Here is a 16,963-nt window from a genome sequence, read left to right as displayed (position 1 = left end):
TTGTTATCCTAACAAAAAATAATTATATTAAAATATTTGTTATTTTAGAAATCTAAGATAAAATTAGTTATTTTTTTCATTCTATTTTTATTAGTATTGTTTTTAACAATGACAAACACCTCAATTATGACGATTGGCACATAAACAACATAATTATTAAAAAAAATAAATATATATATAAGACATAAATAAGAATAAAATAATTAAACATGTTTCCTAACTAATATAGTATTTTTTAAACTATAGGTAAGTCATAAATATTTTGAGACTGTGGAGTACCATCAAAGTATGTTATGTAATGAACTACTCCTTTCTTAACTAGATATCGTGGATTTGAATTTTATAATTCAGATTATGTTATGCAATGAATTACTCCTTCCTTAATTAGATATCTCAAATTTAAATTCTATAATTTAGATTAGTCGGACTTCAACGTGGATATGATACGAAAATAAAATAGTAATAATTTAGCAAGCCAAATAAATAAGAGACAAAAAGATACCACAGCTCAGAACTCAGAAGAAGAAGAAGAAGAAGATGATAAATAGGCTTAGTAGTAAAATCAACCTTTTCTTGAGAAACCCGTTTTTCCCTACACCTCTCTGTTACCATCACCATCGTTTCCTTACAATTCTACAACAAAAACAAGCCCTGCACAATCTTCGTAATGGTTTACACAATGGTCTTCTTTTCAAGAATCACATTTCAGTGTTACCTCGGTGTTTGAGCAACAATTCTTCTGAAGAAATCACCCCAGAGAGAAATGGAAACGACCCACTTCACTGTATGCTCTCTTTGTTTCATTTTTTTGTGTTTCTGTTGACTTGCATATTAGGTGTTTGATGTTTTGTTTGTGTGGTGCTTTAAATTGTAGTAGCTCATTTTTTATCCTTAGGTGAGCCTTGCGTGTTAGTTCAATGTAGAAGCAATGATGAAGATATCGTACATATATGCCAAGCCAGACCTAGTTGTGCTTTAATTTTGTTTTCAAGAAAACTAAGTTATGACTTTCCCATATGAAAGCTAATACCTTTCCTTGGTAGGGATTTTGAAAAAGTGCATCCATTTTGTTAGGCTATAAATGTTATGTTTTCTTTAATACCGGTGGTATCGTGTTTCTGTTGATTTGCTTCTTAGGTGTTTGATGTTATGTTTGTGTGGTGCTTTGAATTGTAGTAGCTCATTTTTGATGCCGAGGTGATCCTTGCGTCTTATTTCAATGTATAAACAATGATGAAGATATAAGTATATTCGTATCTATATGCCAAGCCCAGCCCTAGTTGTGCTTGAATTTTGTTTTCAAGAAAACTAGTTTTGACTTTGCCATTTGAAAGCTAATACCTTTCCTTGGTAGGGATTTTGAAAAAATGCATCCATTTTGTTAGGCTTATAGTGTTATGTTTTAGTTAGTACCGGTGGTGTCCAAGCCAGCTTGCGGGCATCTTGACTATGTTATTTTTTGTGTTATTGTATTGTGTATTAGGTGTTTGATGTTTTGTTTCTCTTAGCTCATGTTTTTATGCTTAGGTGAGCCTTGCGTGCTATTTCATTATAAAAACAATGATAAAGATGTCGTATATTCAGGCTTAGTTGTGCTTGAATTTTGTTTTCAAGAAAACTATGTTTTGACTTACCCATATGGAAGCTAATATCTTTCCATGATAGAGGTTTTGAAAAATGCATATATTTTGTTAGGCTTACATTGTTATGTTTTCTTTAGTACCAATGATGTCTGAGCCAGCTTGCAGGCATCTCGACTATGTTATTTTGTTGTGTTTCTGTTGATTTTCTTATTAGGTGTTTGATTCTTTGTTTGTGTGGTACTTCTACTTCTAATCGATCATTCTTGATGATGAGGTGATCCTTGCGTGTTATTTAATGTAGAAACAATGAGAAGATATTAGTATATTCATATATATATTCAATTGAGCCTTAGTTGTGCTTGGATTTTTGTTTTCAAGAAAACTAAGTTATGACTTACCCATATGAAAGCTAATACCTTTCCTTGGTAGGGATTTAAAAAAAATGCATCCATTATGTTAGGCTTATACTGTTATGTTTTCTTTAATGCCGGTGGTGCCCAAGCCAGCAAATGGGAAGTAGGGGTGTTCAAAACCGAACCGTAACGTATAAGCCAACCACAAAATTGCCTTATTGGTATTGGGTTATCGAATAAACGGTTGGAGAACGGATACAATTTTTATAATTAACTGCTTATGGGTGTGGAGACGGATTATTCAATTTTCTTATCGGGTAAACTGTTAATCCGTTAAGAATTACCATACTTACACTTTTATTTTAGGTATATTAGCCTAATTTAATATTTTACCATAATATGTAAGAGTAATTATATATTTTAACTTTGTTAGTCCTAACTCCGGAAGGCTAAAGCCATAAAACCAGAAAAAATTATTTACTTTTCTATAATTATATATTTTGCCTTCATGAATAGAGAGCAAACCAACAAACTCAAAAAAGCACTAAAGTTTAAAAGGGGTAAAGACGTAAAAAAGTCTCTGGCTCATTGCATTTAAAATAATGAAAAGAAGTCATCTATTTTATAAGGTGCGTTCATCAAAAGAAAATATACCACGAAAATTAACTAGAGGTTAGCCGATACACCGCCCAATAATCTTTCAATAATTGCTAATCCGTCACCGAACCAACCGATATCTTATAGGTTGACTAGCGGATTAGTAAATTTAAAAACCGATATCCGATAGGTCAAACCGTTAAATGAAATTATCCGCTCAACCAGCCCGATAAGCATCCCTAATGGGAAGAAATCACCTAGTATTTTTTTGCCACCATTGGGATTTGAACCGAGACCTCATGGTTCTCTTCTACTATATTGACCACTAGGCCACACCCTTAATCTTATATTGTTTGGTTGGTGAAGCAACAAATAAATATGTTGACGAGTAAGGTTGACTAGTGGCTGAACTAGAAATTTATATAAGGAGATGCAAGAAACAAAGCTAGAATGTGACAGTTAGGATTTGAACTTGTGGACTTAAAGCTATTTTTGAACCCCACTATTACATTAGAATTTTTCTTTACATTAAGTGAATTCAACAGCTTATAATAACAAAAATATTTGTTTTTACCCTATTTATGCGGATATAAATTTACGACGACGGAGATTCAGTTGAACCTTTATCCTTCCACCTAGTTCTGCCATTAGGCTAGAAGTAGTCCTTAAGTACCTCTACCACCAACTGGTAGATTGGAGGTTATAACTTGTGTGGATGTTAATTGAAAACATTATTGATCCTCCCTGATGGGGCAAAAGAAATGAAAATGTTCATTTACTGTGAGAATTATAAGGGCACTCTCTCTTTACCTGTTTCACATTCTCATTGAATTAAATTTAGTGGTTTCAATTTATATTCTCTCAAAGAGTCACACTTTGCGTGTTTATGTTTGAAGATGAAACAATTGAGGACGTCGAACCAATAGATTTATGGGAAGAAGAAGAGGAAGTTGAGCCTGAGGTATATGAACTTTTGGAGTGTTAGATTCAATTTTCTTTTCTTTATTTTTTTGGATATACATGTTCAATTTGATTTTAGCAGTTCAAACATTCAGATTGGCGATGGAGGTGATGGAGGAGGAATAGTTTTGCAAAGTTGCTCTTGGGGTGAGCAGGCATTATCTATTGCTCGTGATGTGCTGCTACCATTCGGTGACATGGAGCTCTATTCATTTAAAACTAGTCCTAATGGATACATCTATGTCAGATTAGACAAACTTCCCAATGAGTAAGTTGTTGATTGCAACACTGGCTTCCTGTCTACATCACACAACTTCTGCATCTCTCTCTTTCATAAATGATATAGAGTATGTTGTGCCTGAAATACTTGTTGTGACCGGTCTTTAAAATTCTAATTCCAATAGAAGAACAAAGATGTCAATAAGTGAGAGTAGTGTAAAATAGTCGTATTATTTGTGAAAGCTAGTCAACATTTTGGATGTTCCAAAATAGAATGTGCATTATATAACTTGTGATGGATGAATAATTGGATTAGACCTCTTAATCAGAGATAGTTATTGGGTCGTGTATATAGTCAGCTTACTTAGATATGCTAACGTTTGCCTACCAAGACTTTCCCTCTGTCCTTCTTTGCCTCTTTTAACCATGCTTTCTCGTCAAGTTAAACAATCTCTAATGAACTAAAATTGGAGTTCATATCTTGTTAGCAATTTTCACTTGGTTTCCGTAAGCGCGTTCTTTTGATATCCTGTTCACTGTGAGGTAGTGTGACATACTCTTTTCATTAGTTTTGGCTGTCCAAGTATGGATGAAATGGAAGAATTTAGCCGCCAATACAAGAAAAGGTTAGACGAAGCTGGTGCACTAGGGAAAATTCCTGAGGATCTGGCCCTTGAGGTAACTGTAGAAACAATGTGTATTCTCTCTGTTATTATAAGACAGAAATGAGTACTAATTTTTTGAAGCAAACGCTCTCTATTTCCTGTGATGTTAAGGTATCATCTCCTGGTGCTGAGCGGCTAATAAAAGTACCAGAAGACTTATCCCGCTTCAAGGATAGGCCTATGAGAGTTACTTATATGGAAGAAATAAACTATAGAAGCGTTGAAAAGAACGGAATATTCTTCATGGAATCAATTGATGCAGAATCAGGAAGCTGTGTGTGGAAGTTGGCGGACGTGAAGGAGAATAGAGATCCAACAGCCAAAGGAAGGCCACTAAGCCGTAAACAGAAAGATTGGAAGTTAGAACTGCCTTATGCAATGGTTAAGAAGGTAACCTTGTACCTCAATTACTGAATTCTGTCTCATTGTTGTGAGGACTCAATGTACTGATGTATAGACCTATGTTGTTGTTTTATACACACTAAAGATTTTGACATAATTTTTTAATGATATTGAAGCTTCTAAAGAATTATTTGTCACAAATTTTTAGCTATGCATCAATCTCAAATAAGTTTTTATTCATTAGCAATATAAAAAAGGCAGTCCCTTGCACTAAACTCTTGTTATGTGTGGGATCCAAGGAAAGGCCGTACTAGAAAGGTCTATTTACGCGGCCTTACTTTGACCACTTAGCTATATGAATCTTATTATATATTTGTATCTCTTCTTTGAAAAAAAAAAGGTCTTCCACTAGTATTTCTCTTCCTCCATCTTCTTCTTTTCGTCTTTTCTCATTCCATTGCTTAAAAATCCTGATGAATCACTATAACTTGCTTTAAGGTAAGTCTTGATCAATATCAAATAAGAAATCTTGACGATCACCAGAATTTTTGCTTAAAAATTATGATGAATCACCATAAGTCATCCTGGAAACCACCATAAGTGTGCTTCCAATTCCTGACATGGAAGCTATTTCTACAAAGCTTTTTCTGATGAGGTCAAAACATAAACAGTGGCATTGAATAGTGCTATTTGTGCAAATCTTCCACAATGCACCATCTACAATATTAGCCCAATTAGAATGATGTACTGGGCCCAATGCTAAATTTTGCCCATGGATGATATGTTGAGACCAAACATCTCTCAGTTTCTATCAGAAACAACCACTCTACCTACATAACGATCGAGGCAAAGTTTGCGTACATTCTATTCTCCATAGACCTTATTTATGAAATCACACTGAATATGTTGTTATGGTAAATGTCTTTCAATTGCCCAAAGTATGATAAGATAGAAAACCAAGAATTGGATAATGAGAAAACCAAAAGGAAAATACTTGTTAGATATGAAACAAAAAAATCAAAATCAAAATCAAAGAAAAAGGAAATTATATCCATATTTAGAAAGTGGAAAAGTAGGTATAGCTAAGGACTAAGTAGCAAGACAACAGTAGAAATATTGGTCCACAAGCCAACAAGTTATTTATTCTCAATCTTTTCAAATGAAAATAGACCTTCCCTATCCTCACTAATTGACCACTCCTTTATTAGCTACCCAACCCTATCACTCAAATTTAAAGAGAAAAACAAAAAAGAAAGTTATCTCAATCCTTCTTTGGACATTCTTTTTTATTTCTCAATTGGTTTTTCGTATTGGGGGTATCAACTAATCTGAATTCGTGTCCCAGTAAAGCCTATTAAGGAAGAAAGAGTCTCTTATCATAGAAAAATAATAGATATATCGCGTTCGGACAACTAGTCTACCAATATGATCGAATCAGTGTATATGTTGTATATGAGTATGTATATATTTTATAAATTGGTTGACCGAAAGTGTTTAGGACCATAATTATCCCATTTTTCAATATCCAAGACTCATATTTGATAATTAAGGGTGGAGTTATCCTATCCACCTCGTTACAGAGAACAATGCAAATTTATTTATGAAAATACCACATTTTTAGCTTAAAATTCAATTTTTTTTCTTATCTTGACAATTATTGACTTGTAACCCTAAAAACTCAAAAAACAAAAATGAACCATGAAAATATTTTTTTACATCACAATTTAATCGTTTCAACTTTATTATATATGAGTATCTAAATTCTATTGAAGTTTTTCTTTTCTTTCTCCTAACTCTATTACGGGATGCATCAAAAAATATATTTTCTTTTAAAAAAAAAAGAGATTAAAAAAATGAAAACTATGAAAGACAAAGTGGACCACATAATTTTGATTGTTGAGCCGTATTTGATCCAAAATATCTCAAAAATGTTCAACCACTACTACCTTTCATTTCTTGGACTTGTCCACCATTCTAATTCAATTCTTACTTCATCTTCTTTACTTGTTGTCAGAGGTTTTTGACCAGAGACTATCAATAAAAAATAAGATAGTTAGGAACTTTTTGATTTTCAATAAGTGATCTAAATCTCAATTCAAATTTTATAAAAATGAATCTGAATTAGTCCGGCTAATAAGCTTCAAATTCTTGATAGTTTTTATATTATATAAATGAAATGAAAGGACAATTAGGGATTATATTGGATAAGATATATCTAAAATATTTGCCTAAGTAAAAGGGGGGAAACAACAACTAGTAAAAGGGGCCTTTTATGGACCCCTACAATTGATAGAGTTCCCAAATTCAAGTTAAAACAAAGTTGAGATAAAATGAAATGATGCTTATAAAATTAATTTTTTTAAGAATTTAAGATTTGAAGTTTGTGAGTTTCAACGAAGATCTTAAGTTAATATATAATAATAATTTAACAGTTAAATATTTAACAAATTTCTATATATACATTTGAATAAAAACTATCAAATATACATAAACATATATATTGTACTTTAGATGTGCCTTTGCTTGGTGTGGGTGGGGTTGCGGGGGTGGGGGTGGGGGTGGGGGCACAAATTCAACTTTATTGGAAAGACAGAATTGCATTTCCTCAGCCATTGGATTGAATGATATTTTAAATTTTATAAGTAATTTTTTTTATTTTTTATACGATGTTCGGTATCCGTATTGAAGTCTGACTAATTTAGATCTGCGCCACATAGGGCACCATTTGGAGGGGAAGCACTCCCTAGCAAGGATTTTTTCAGATCCAAAATTTGAACTCAAAATCTCTGATTAAAAAAGAAACAGTCTCATACACTACACCATACCCTTTGATGGTAAGTACAACTTTTTAATGATAAATTAATTATATTTAAATAAAAAAATTCCCAAATCTTGATTATATTTAATTATTATTTTGACAACTTGGTTCAAACTACCACTATCAATGGTTCTTTTTTTCAAATTATTTGTCTTACTTGAGATTTCATCATCCTTATCAGTGGTCAAATTATATTTTGGATTTAACATATCATCTTCTTGAAAGATCATTAGCTCAACAAATTAAACTCAAAAAAAAAAAAAAATATATATATATATATATATTAAATTGATTTATCATAGTTAACTTTCCTAAAAACATCATATTGATGAGTAAATGTAATTTTATAATGAGTATAATATATTTTCAAATAAATATATTTCTATCTTTTTAAATGCCAAATATATGTCAACCATCAACTATTTTTTTCCCTTTCCATTAACTAATAAATAAATGGAAAGTGAGTTCTAGTAAATTATATATCGACCACTAGAAAATTTCCAAGATAAAATTAAATAGTTTATTCTCACTCCTAGTAATTGATGGTTCAAAATCAATTGAGCAAAAGGTTGACATTAAAGAAGAACATAAAATTTCTTCACAATGATGTCATAGTAGAAAACTTGTAAATGGGGCAACTAAAGGGAATTTTTTTAAAAAAGTTTTTTTAAAAATCTTCCTATAATTTAAGGGTTTCATGAAATGTTGATAGAATAATTATGCAATAGAGATATGAAATTAATAGATAATGATGATGAGGTGTATGGTATAAGTTCAATTATTTTCTTGTCAATGTTAGAATCAAATAGGAAACACATCACAAGCCTAAAGATTTGTTCATGTCTCATGTTTTGTTTTCCAAATGAAGTAAACAAGTCCAAAGGCCCCATCAAAACCAAAAAAAAAAACAAAAAACTATAGGATTGCTGATGTTATATTCTTAAAATTGAGAAATTAACCGATATGGATTGTGGTGGGATGATTGAGATTCATTTATCCTTAATCAAAAGGCTTGAGGAATGAAAAAGATCATGTTAAGAGCGCCACCTCCAGAAATTGATTCTGCAATACGCGAATTTGGATTAGTTGAACTCCAATGAAAATACTAATCACCTTGCCGAACACCGAATGACAAAAAAATTTAAAAAGAAAGAAAATAATTGTATTCTATTTTCTGTACTTCCACATTTTATATGAAGATGTACTTTGTACTATCGTTTCAACATTATCTTATATTACTTATTAGGTATAAAGTTGTAATTTTATCCTTTCTTTTTCATTTTCTACCGTTGATATTCGTTGACCTAATTAAATATTTAAAAATTCTCACAAGTGAAATTTAAGGGAATAAAACGTACGCAGATTATATTTTTATATTTATGATGTAAAAAGACTGTTTTCAATAAATTTCGACCAATTTTCGATAATAAAAGTGAGAAAATTAAAAGAGAAATAAAAAAGATTCTTGAAAATGGGGTAGGAAGTGTTGATTTGTAATAATGTGGGGTTTCTAATTAGCTGAGGAAAACTTTATACTATCTTCCCCACTGTTGTTTGAAAAAATGATTGCTTGTAGATTCCAAAACCCTTTTTGACAATGTGCTCATTATTTCTCATTGTTTTTTTTGTTTTTTTTTTAATGATGGTGGAGGTTAGAGAAGAAAATGGTGGCTGACATAATTTCTTGAATATCAAAGCATAAGAAAAAAGTAGACATGAAGTTTGGTTCACAAGGAAAATTGAAATAATTAACCATGGGATTGGAATGGAATAATTCTTTATCACATTTAATTGCAATGTATTAAAATCAAGCATATAATGTTACATTGGTAATTCAAAAGGGTAAATATTTATTCGCATCAGATGGTTATGTCAAATCAAGAATAACATAATACATATTTTTTATATATATTTTTTATTCTCGATGTTTCAAAACACTTATTAGATTTCATTATTCGAGAACTAAATTATATAATAATGAATTTTGATTAGTATTTAAATAAGTATTTTTTCATCATATTGATATAAATAATTGCAACTTATAGCACTTCTTATATACTTTACCAAAATTTAAATATATACTTAAATGTTAAAAGAAGTCGCGAGGATCATGAAGCCTATAGGAATTCTTTCACATGTCATTACAAATAATTCTGTAAAGGTTTTGGAAAAAAAATATAACGGAAAGTCGTATCACATAAAATTCATGGGCTAATTAATATACACAAAAAGCACAAAAAAACTGAGAAAATTATTTAATTCATGTTTTTAATTCCTATTGAGTGGCCCTAAATGCTAAAAGAAGTAGTGTGGATCATGGTGATCCTATAGGAATTCTTCCTCAGGAACTACGGATCAGTAAAGGTTTTGCAAAAAAAAAATTACCAAAAAATTCATGGGTTAACACATGAAAAACTAAGAAAATCGTCTAATTTGTGTTGAGTATTCCTAAATGCTAAAAGAAGTCACGTGGATCATGTCAAGTCTATATGCATTCTTCGTCACGTCATTATAGATGATTTTGTAAAGATTTTGCCAAACAATTGATTAATAGTCATATCACCCAAAAATTCATGAACTAACACACATGAAAATTAAAAAATCATCTAATTCCTATTTAATGGCCTTTAAATGCTAAAAGAAGTCACGTGGATCATTGCGAGCCTATATGAATTCTTCCCCGGATCAATACGGTTGGTCAGCCTATATGAATTCTTCCCCGGATCAATACGGTTGGTCCTATAAAAGTTTTGCAAAAAGAATTGATTGAAAGTCATATCACCAAAAAATTCATGGATTAACACACACAAAAAACTGAGAAAATTATCTAATTCCTGTTGAGTGACCCCTACATGCAAAAAGAAGTCGTGTCGATCAGGGCGAGCCTATAAAAATTCTTTCCAAGGTCATTATGGATGGTTCTTTAAGGATTTTGCAAAAGAATTGACCGAAAGTCATATCACTAAAAAAATTAATAGCTAACACATATGAAAAACTAAAAAAATTATCTAATTTCTATTGAGTGCCCCCCAAATGCTGAAAAAAAGTCATGTGGATCATGGAGAGCCTATAGAAATTCTTTTCCAGATAATTACGGATGGTTCTGTAGAGGTTTTGCGAAAATATTAACCGAAATTCGTAACACTAAAAAAATTCATAGGCTTATAACATATACGAAAAATTGAGAAAATTGCATAATTATTATTGAGTAGACATAAATGCTAAAAGAATTCAAGTGGATCATGGCTAGCCTACAGGAATTTTTCATCAGGTCATTACGGATGGTTCAGTAAATGCATTGAAAAAAAGTTGACTGAAAGTCGTGTCACCAAAAAATTCATGGGCTAACACACGAAAAACTAAGAAGATCATCTAATTCTTGTTGAGTGGCCCCTAAATGCTAAAAGATGTCTTCTGGTTCATGATGAGCCTATAGAAATTTCATTACGGATGGTTCTATAAAGATTTTGCAAAAAAATTGACTGAAAGTCATATCATCAAAAAATTCACAGGCTACTAAGAAAATCGCTTAATTCTTGTTGAGTGACCAATAAATGCTAAAAGAAGTCGTGTGGATCATGGCGAGCCTATAAAAATTCTTGATCATTATGAATGATTTTGTAAAGGTTTTGCAAAAACATTGATCAAAAGCCATATAACCAAAAAAATTCATGGGCTAACACAAACGAAAAACTAAAAAAAATCGTTTGTTCTTGTTAAGGGCCCCTAAATGCTAAAAGAAGTCTGGTTCATGGCGAAACTATAAAAATTCTTCCGCTGGTTATTACGGATGGTTTTGTAAAGGTTTTGCAAAAAAAATGATCGAAATTCATATAACCAAAAAATTCATAAGCTAACATACAAAAAACTGAAAAAATTGTCTAATTCATGCTAAGTGGCCGTAAATGCTAAAAGAAGTCATGTGGATTATGGAGAGACTATAAGAATTCTTCTCAGGTCATTATGAATGGTTCTGTAATGTTATAAAAAAAAATTAATCAAAAATTATATCACCAAATAATTCATAGTCTAACGTACACAAAAACTTGAGAAAATCAGCTAAAACCTATTGAATGGGCCTAAATGCAAAGAAGTCACGTGGATCATATCGAGCCTATAGGAATTCTTCCTTAGATAATTACAGATGGTTTTGCAAAGGTTTTGTAAAAAAATTGATCGAAATTCATAACACCCAAAAATTCATGGGCGTTAACATAATAAAAACTGAGAAAATAGTCTAATTCTTGTTGAGTGACTCCTAAATGCTAAAAGAAGTTATGTGGATCATGGTGAGCTTATAGAAATTCTTTCTCAATCATTGCGGATGGTTCTTTAAAAGTTTTGCAAAAAAAAATGATCGAAAATCATTTCACCAAAAAAAGGGGATAATTTCAGATATATATACAATAAACTAATTCGTTTACAACAAATATGAGCATGTTTTATTTACATAAAAAAATACTTAAAATCATAGAAAATATAGAGTGACTATATAATATAGCTTGCTGAAACTCATAAAAAATATACATTGACTATATAATATAGATTACTTATAAATGATCTATACACTGATATACTCTATAGAATAAATATACACTACGTATACATGAATATACACCGAATATACATCGAATGACCATTTTTTTGGAACTTAAAATGACCTAATGACCATCTACTGTAATTATCCCCCAAAAAAATTCATAGACTAACACACACGAAAAACTGAGAGGCTATAACAATTCTTTTCCAAAAACATTCATGGGCTAATTTCTGTTGAGTGACCCTTAAATGCTAAAAGACGTCACGTGGATCATGGAGAGGCTATAGGATTTTTTTTAAGTCATTACGGATGGTTCTGTAAATTTTTTGCAAAAAAAATTGATTGAAAGGCATATCACCAAAAAAAAAAATTGGCAACACGTACGAAAAATTGAAAAAATCGTCTAATTTCTATGAGTGACCGTTAAATTTTAAAAGAAGTTGCGCAGATCATGGCGAGCCTATAGAAATTCTTCCCCGGGTAATTACGGATGGTTCTTTAAAGGTTTTAAAAAAATATTGATCGAAAGTCATATCTCCAAAAAAACATTGACTAACACACAAAAAACTGAAAAAAATAACCAATTCTTGTTGGGTAGCCCATAAATGCATAAAAAAAATTGGGTGGATCATGAAGAGTCTATAGGATTTCTTTCCTAGGTCATTACGGATGGTTCTTAAAAGGTTTTGCAAAAAAATTAACCGAAAGCTATATCACTAAAAAATTCATAGGCGTTACACACGAAAAATTGAGAAAATTGCCTAATTTCTGTTGATTGACCCTTAAATGCTAAAAGAAATTATGTGGATCATGGCGATCCTATGTGAATTCTTCCCTAGGTCATTACGGATGTTTCTGTAAAATTTTTGTAAAAGAATTGACCGAAGTTATATCCACAGAAAATTCATGAGCTAGCGTATGAAAAATTGAGAAAATCACTTAATTCCTGAGTGACCCCTAAATTCTAAAAGAAGTCGTGTGGATCATGACAAACCTATAGAAATTATTTCTCAGGTCATTACGGATGTTTCTGTAAAAGTTTTGAAACAAAATTAACCGAAATTTATATTATCAAAAAATTTATGAACTAACATAGTATTTAATTAATCGTATTAAAGTTATAACTCTGAAAATCAATCAAATCGACATTCGAAAAGTAAAATGTAACAAGTATGTTGTTATGGCGAGAGTATCACCTAACTAAAGTTAATAATGTGCATTTCATCTTATTTTATAACTTAATTAATCACGGTATAGTATATTAATTTGATGAAGACAACACATAAATTTTTACACCTCAAAACTATTAATAAATTCAAAACCCCATTATAGAAAAGCATCCTAACTATCCCAAAAGGTTCATGATTGGTTTAATATATACATTATTTGATGATTCATTTAGTTGTATTTACATTGATCTATGACTCAACTAGAGAATGTCTATTTCCCACCATGAGCTAATCTTTAAGAAAAATTGACTAATAACAACTATGCTTGTCAAAGTAGTTATATTAATACCTAATATAAATTTCTCATTTATTATTTCTTTTTTAAAAAATTCATTACAAAGTGAGGAACAATACAATGAGAATCAAACTCCCCAATAATTTTTTATTGAATGTTTAGTTAAATCTATTTATTTTTAAAAGTACTTTTTTTATTATTAGTAACTTTTTTTTAAAAAAAGTAAAAAATTGGGAAGTAACAATCTGTAATTGGGTTATTAATTTGATAATTACTTTAATAGTAGAACATTAATTTGTGCATGATCAAGGTTCCAAAATTACTTTTAGAGAAAACATATTTTTTCAGTTTCTAAAAAATAGTTTGCAACTATACTGTTAAAAAAAATACTTTTTTCTCTGAAAAATTAAACACTTTAGCTCTTTAAAATAAGTAATTTTTAAATTTATTTTTTAAAAAAAACGTTTTGCTTCCCTATAACTTATTGAAACAGACTATTAATCTTAGTAGGAATATTTAATTGTCATTTTTTCTTCAAATCAATGATAAAAGATACTTTGAGGTGTTACTTAGATCAAGATTGAGCAGGTCAAAATTGATTATAAAACTATAAGAACTTTTATTTTTTGTTTGGGTGGGATCTAATCCACACAAAGTATGGGTCATAGCCTTTTTTCTGTTTAATCATCTAGTATTCGAAAATTACAAATTTGACTAATAAAGACCTCCCCCTCCATGTAGGTAATTGTGAAGGTAGAAAATTGATTATGAATTTGATTGAATTCAATATTTTTGCTCAAATAATATAATTATATATTTTTTAAAAATCATCAAATATATACACATTAAATTTAAGAGACAGTTATAATTAAAACTTGAAGTCATCATTCTAAAATTTAGAATCTATAAAATTGAAATTCTTGCTCCGTCTTGCACATAGAGCCTATAAGGAGGGACGACTTCCTAAATAGGGGGGGGGGGGGGGGGGGTTAAATTTGGTACTTCGCTAATTGTATTGCGTTAAGGCTTCGGACTTGTATAAGGACAATGTTGAATATGGTGTATCTGTAATGTTTATATTGATAATGTCGGTATTAGTTATACTGAAATTATTTCTTATGCATTGTTTGGTTTGGTTAGGGGGCGGAGCCACATGGTGGCTAGAGGGTTCATCCAAAACTCCCTTCGGCGAAAAATTATACTATTAATACATGGTTAAAATATTTTTTTATGTATAAATAGTAGATGTCGAATACTTTTCGGCTAGTTCGTGTGTCTAACTTTTCAGATTTTGAATTCCCTTATTAAAATCGTGGCTCCATCACTAGGTTTGATATATTAAAAATAATATGCATTGCATAATATCTATAAAAAAACATTTGTTTACAGAAAGGCCCTCCATGAACATGGTGAAAAGAATATGGAAGAGATTTTGAAGGATAATTGAGTCTTTAGTTATACATATAATACATACATTAAGAATTCTTACATTACTAATATCATCATGATTTGCCATGTATACAAAGTGTATTGGGTAAAACACAATTTTGCTTACATGGCAAAACGAAGAGTGGACACATGGCACTTACAATGGATGTTCAAGGAAACTGGTTCGCTGGAATGATCGATTTCAAATGTGTGATGAACCTCAACCCTAATTCATCATTGGATCACAAGAAGATCATCGTCGGGTAATAGGTGAAAACTTGTGGCCCGAAGACAGGGAAGGAGTCGTGTCCTAATGGCATGACCAAAAGAATAAAAAGACAGATATATCAAATATATTTGTATAATATTCTGCAAACGTTAGAGGAATATTAGCTGACACAACTAACAGTATTTCTACGTGGAATCCAACCATGGATCGATGCAGTATTTTTGGGCTTGGGTGAAGTTTTTCGATTGATTGATGTGTGATCGTTGTTTCTTATAAATAGTAGTATAATTCTATAACATAATTGTGTAACGCAGATTCTGAACGATACTAATGCAATTGATATTCTAGTGCTTCAAGCTCTTCATATTTTACTAAGTCTTTACTTCATATCATATTTATTATTTATTGATATTCCTGAATCTGAAACCAACAACACTCTAGCCTCACTGGATCCAGTGCAAATAAATATCAGTACAACTATAGTGATTCATACGACTCTCTTTATTATCTTTACTGTTCTTATTTAAATACTTTAATTTACTCACAAATATATTTAACTGCTAATAATCAAACTTAACGAATTAAATCAAGACCTCATTACAAATTCAATTATTCTATTTTCTCGATAAACATCTAATATAATATCAAATAAAATGTATAACTAATAAATACATAAATCAAAAAAGCATGCCAAATAAAATATTAAAAATACACAAAACTGCATTATTATTTTTTAAGACATCCTACGAAATGATCCCAAAATCTCAAACTAAATATAGAAATATCAAGATACATCCCACTATATCCCTTAATGGTATGCGTAGTAACTCAATTAGCCAATTGTTTATTCGGATTAACAATATGATAATCTGTATTATCATCTAACTTCTTAAGTAATCAAGCATTACATGTGAGATTTATTTAATTTTTATGAACTAATTGGGACCACAAATATTTTATGGAGAGAAAGTACAATATTTACAGATGGCTTAACAAAGGAAAAAGAGACAAGTAGCTGGTTTTAGGGAGACAGCCAATTGGATTGATTTTGTTTTATTTTATTTTTTTATAAAAAAGATAAAGTTAAAGATGGAGAGATTAGAGATAATTAAAAGGAAAGAGGAAAGATAAGGTTAATTAAGATGAGAAGTAAATAAAAATAATATAAGGTAAAGAATCCCACCAACTATTTTTTTAAAAAAATATTTAAATTTAAATAGGGAAAGTCACTTTTACACTTGTCAAATTAGTAATTGAACAAGTGTTTCCAATCAAAAATTAATTTTCTCTCACACAAAAGGATAATCACAAAAACAAAAACAATTACAATTTTTCTTGAAAAGTAAAAAGTTAAGCAATTTTTTTATTTTGCAATAATCATCTAATATTCGATGTTCACTATTATTTTGCGTAAAATTCATTGAAAAAGGAAGTGTTCTTTATTAGAAATCTCTTGAATTTTTGAATTCAAATGTTATTTTTTTAATTAAATACGAAGAAATCTTAAGCTATTTCACCATATATGTTACGAATTAGTACATCAAAAGTTATGACGGAATTATCATTCTTAATAAAATTCAGACTCAAACTTTAATATGAAATCACCTTTAATAAAAATCGTTTGAATTCAAGTTAATTTAACCACGAGAAACAAATATCAAACCTCCAAGTGAGATACCAAGAGAACAAGGATGTTAATAATGTTCCAAATCATTAGCTTAAAGTTATACTTCTTGCATGCACAAATGGTAAATTAAAAAACACA

At 30.4% G+C, this 16,963-nt stretch overlaps 1 protein-coding gene across 1 annotated transcript; it reads left to right on the top strand.

Annotated features, from left to right (window-relative positions):
* The first annotated feature begins 393 nt into the window (after positions 1–393).
* Positions 394–4,906, top strand: LOC129880074 (uncharacterized). Its single transcript, XM_055953917.1, has 5 exons — positions 394–784; positions 3,430–3,494; positions 3,589–3,761; positions 4,282–4,390; positions 4,489–4,906. The coding sequence occupies exons 1-5, from the start codon at positions 538–540 to the stop codon at positions 4,789–4,791; spliced, it is 897 nt and encodes a 298-aa protein (XP_055809892.1). The 5' UTR covers positions 394–537; the 3' UTR covers positions 4,792–4,906.
* Positions 4,907–16,963: the final 12,057 nt, after the last annotated feature.

Source organism: Solanum dulcamara, chromosome 2 (assembly GCF_947179165.1).
Source record: "Solanum dulcamara chromosome 2, daSolDulc1.2, whole genome shotgun sequence".
NCBI lineage: Eukaryota > Viridiplantae > Streptophyta > Magnoliopsida > Solanales > Solanaceae > Solanum > Solanum dulcamara.
This window is presented reverse-complemented; position numbering and strand designations above follow the sequence as displayed.

Excerpts from the sequence above, each read along its gene's own strand:
- LOC129880074 (XM_055953917.1), top strand. The coding sequence starts at position 538 with ATGATAAATAGGCTTAGTAGTAAAATCAACCTTTTCTTGAGAAACCCG. Across the intron at positions 785-3,429 it reads TGGAAACGACCCACTTCACT|ATGAAACAATTGAGGACGTC; the intron begins GTATGCTCTCTT and ends TTATGTTTGAAG. Across the intron at positions 3,762-4,281 it reads TTAGACAAACTTCCCAATGA|TTTTGGCTGTCCAAGTATGG; the intron begins GTAAGTTGTTGA and ends TCTTTTCATTAG.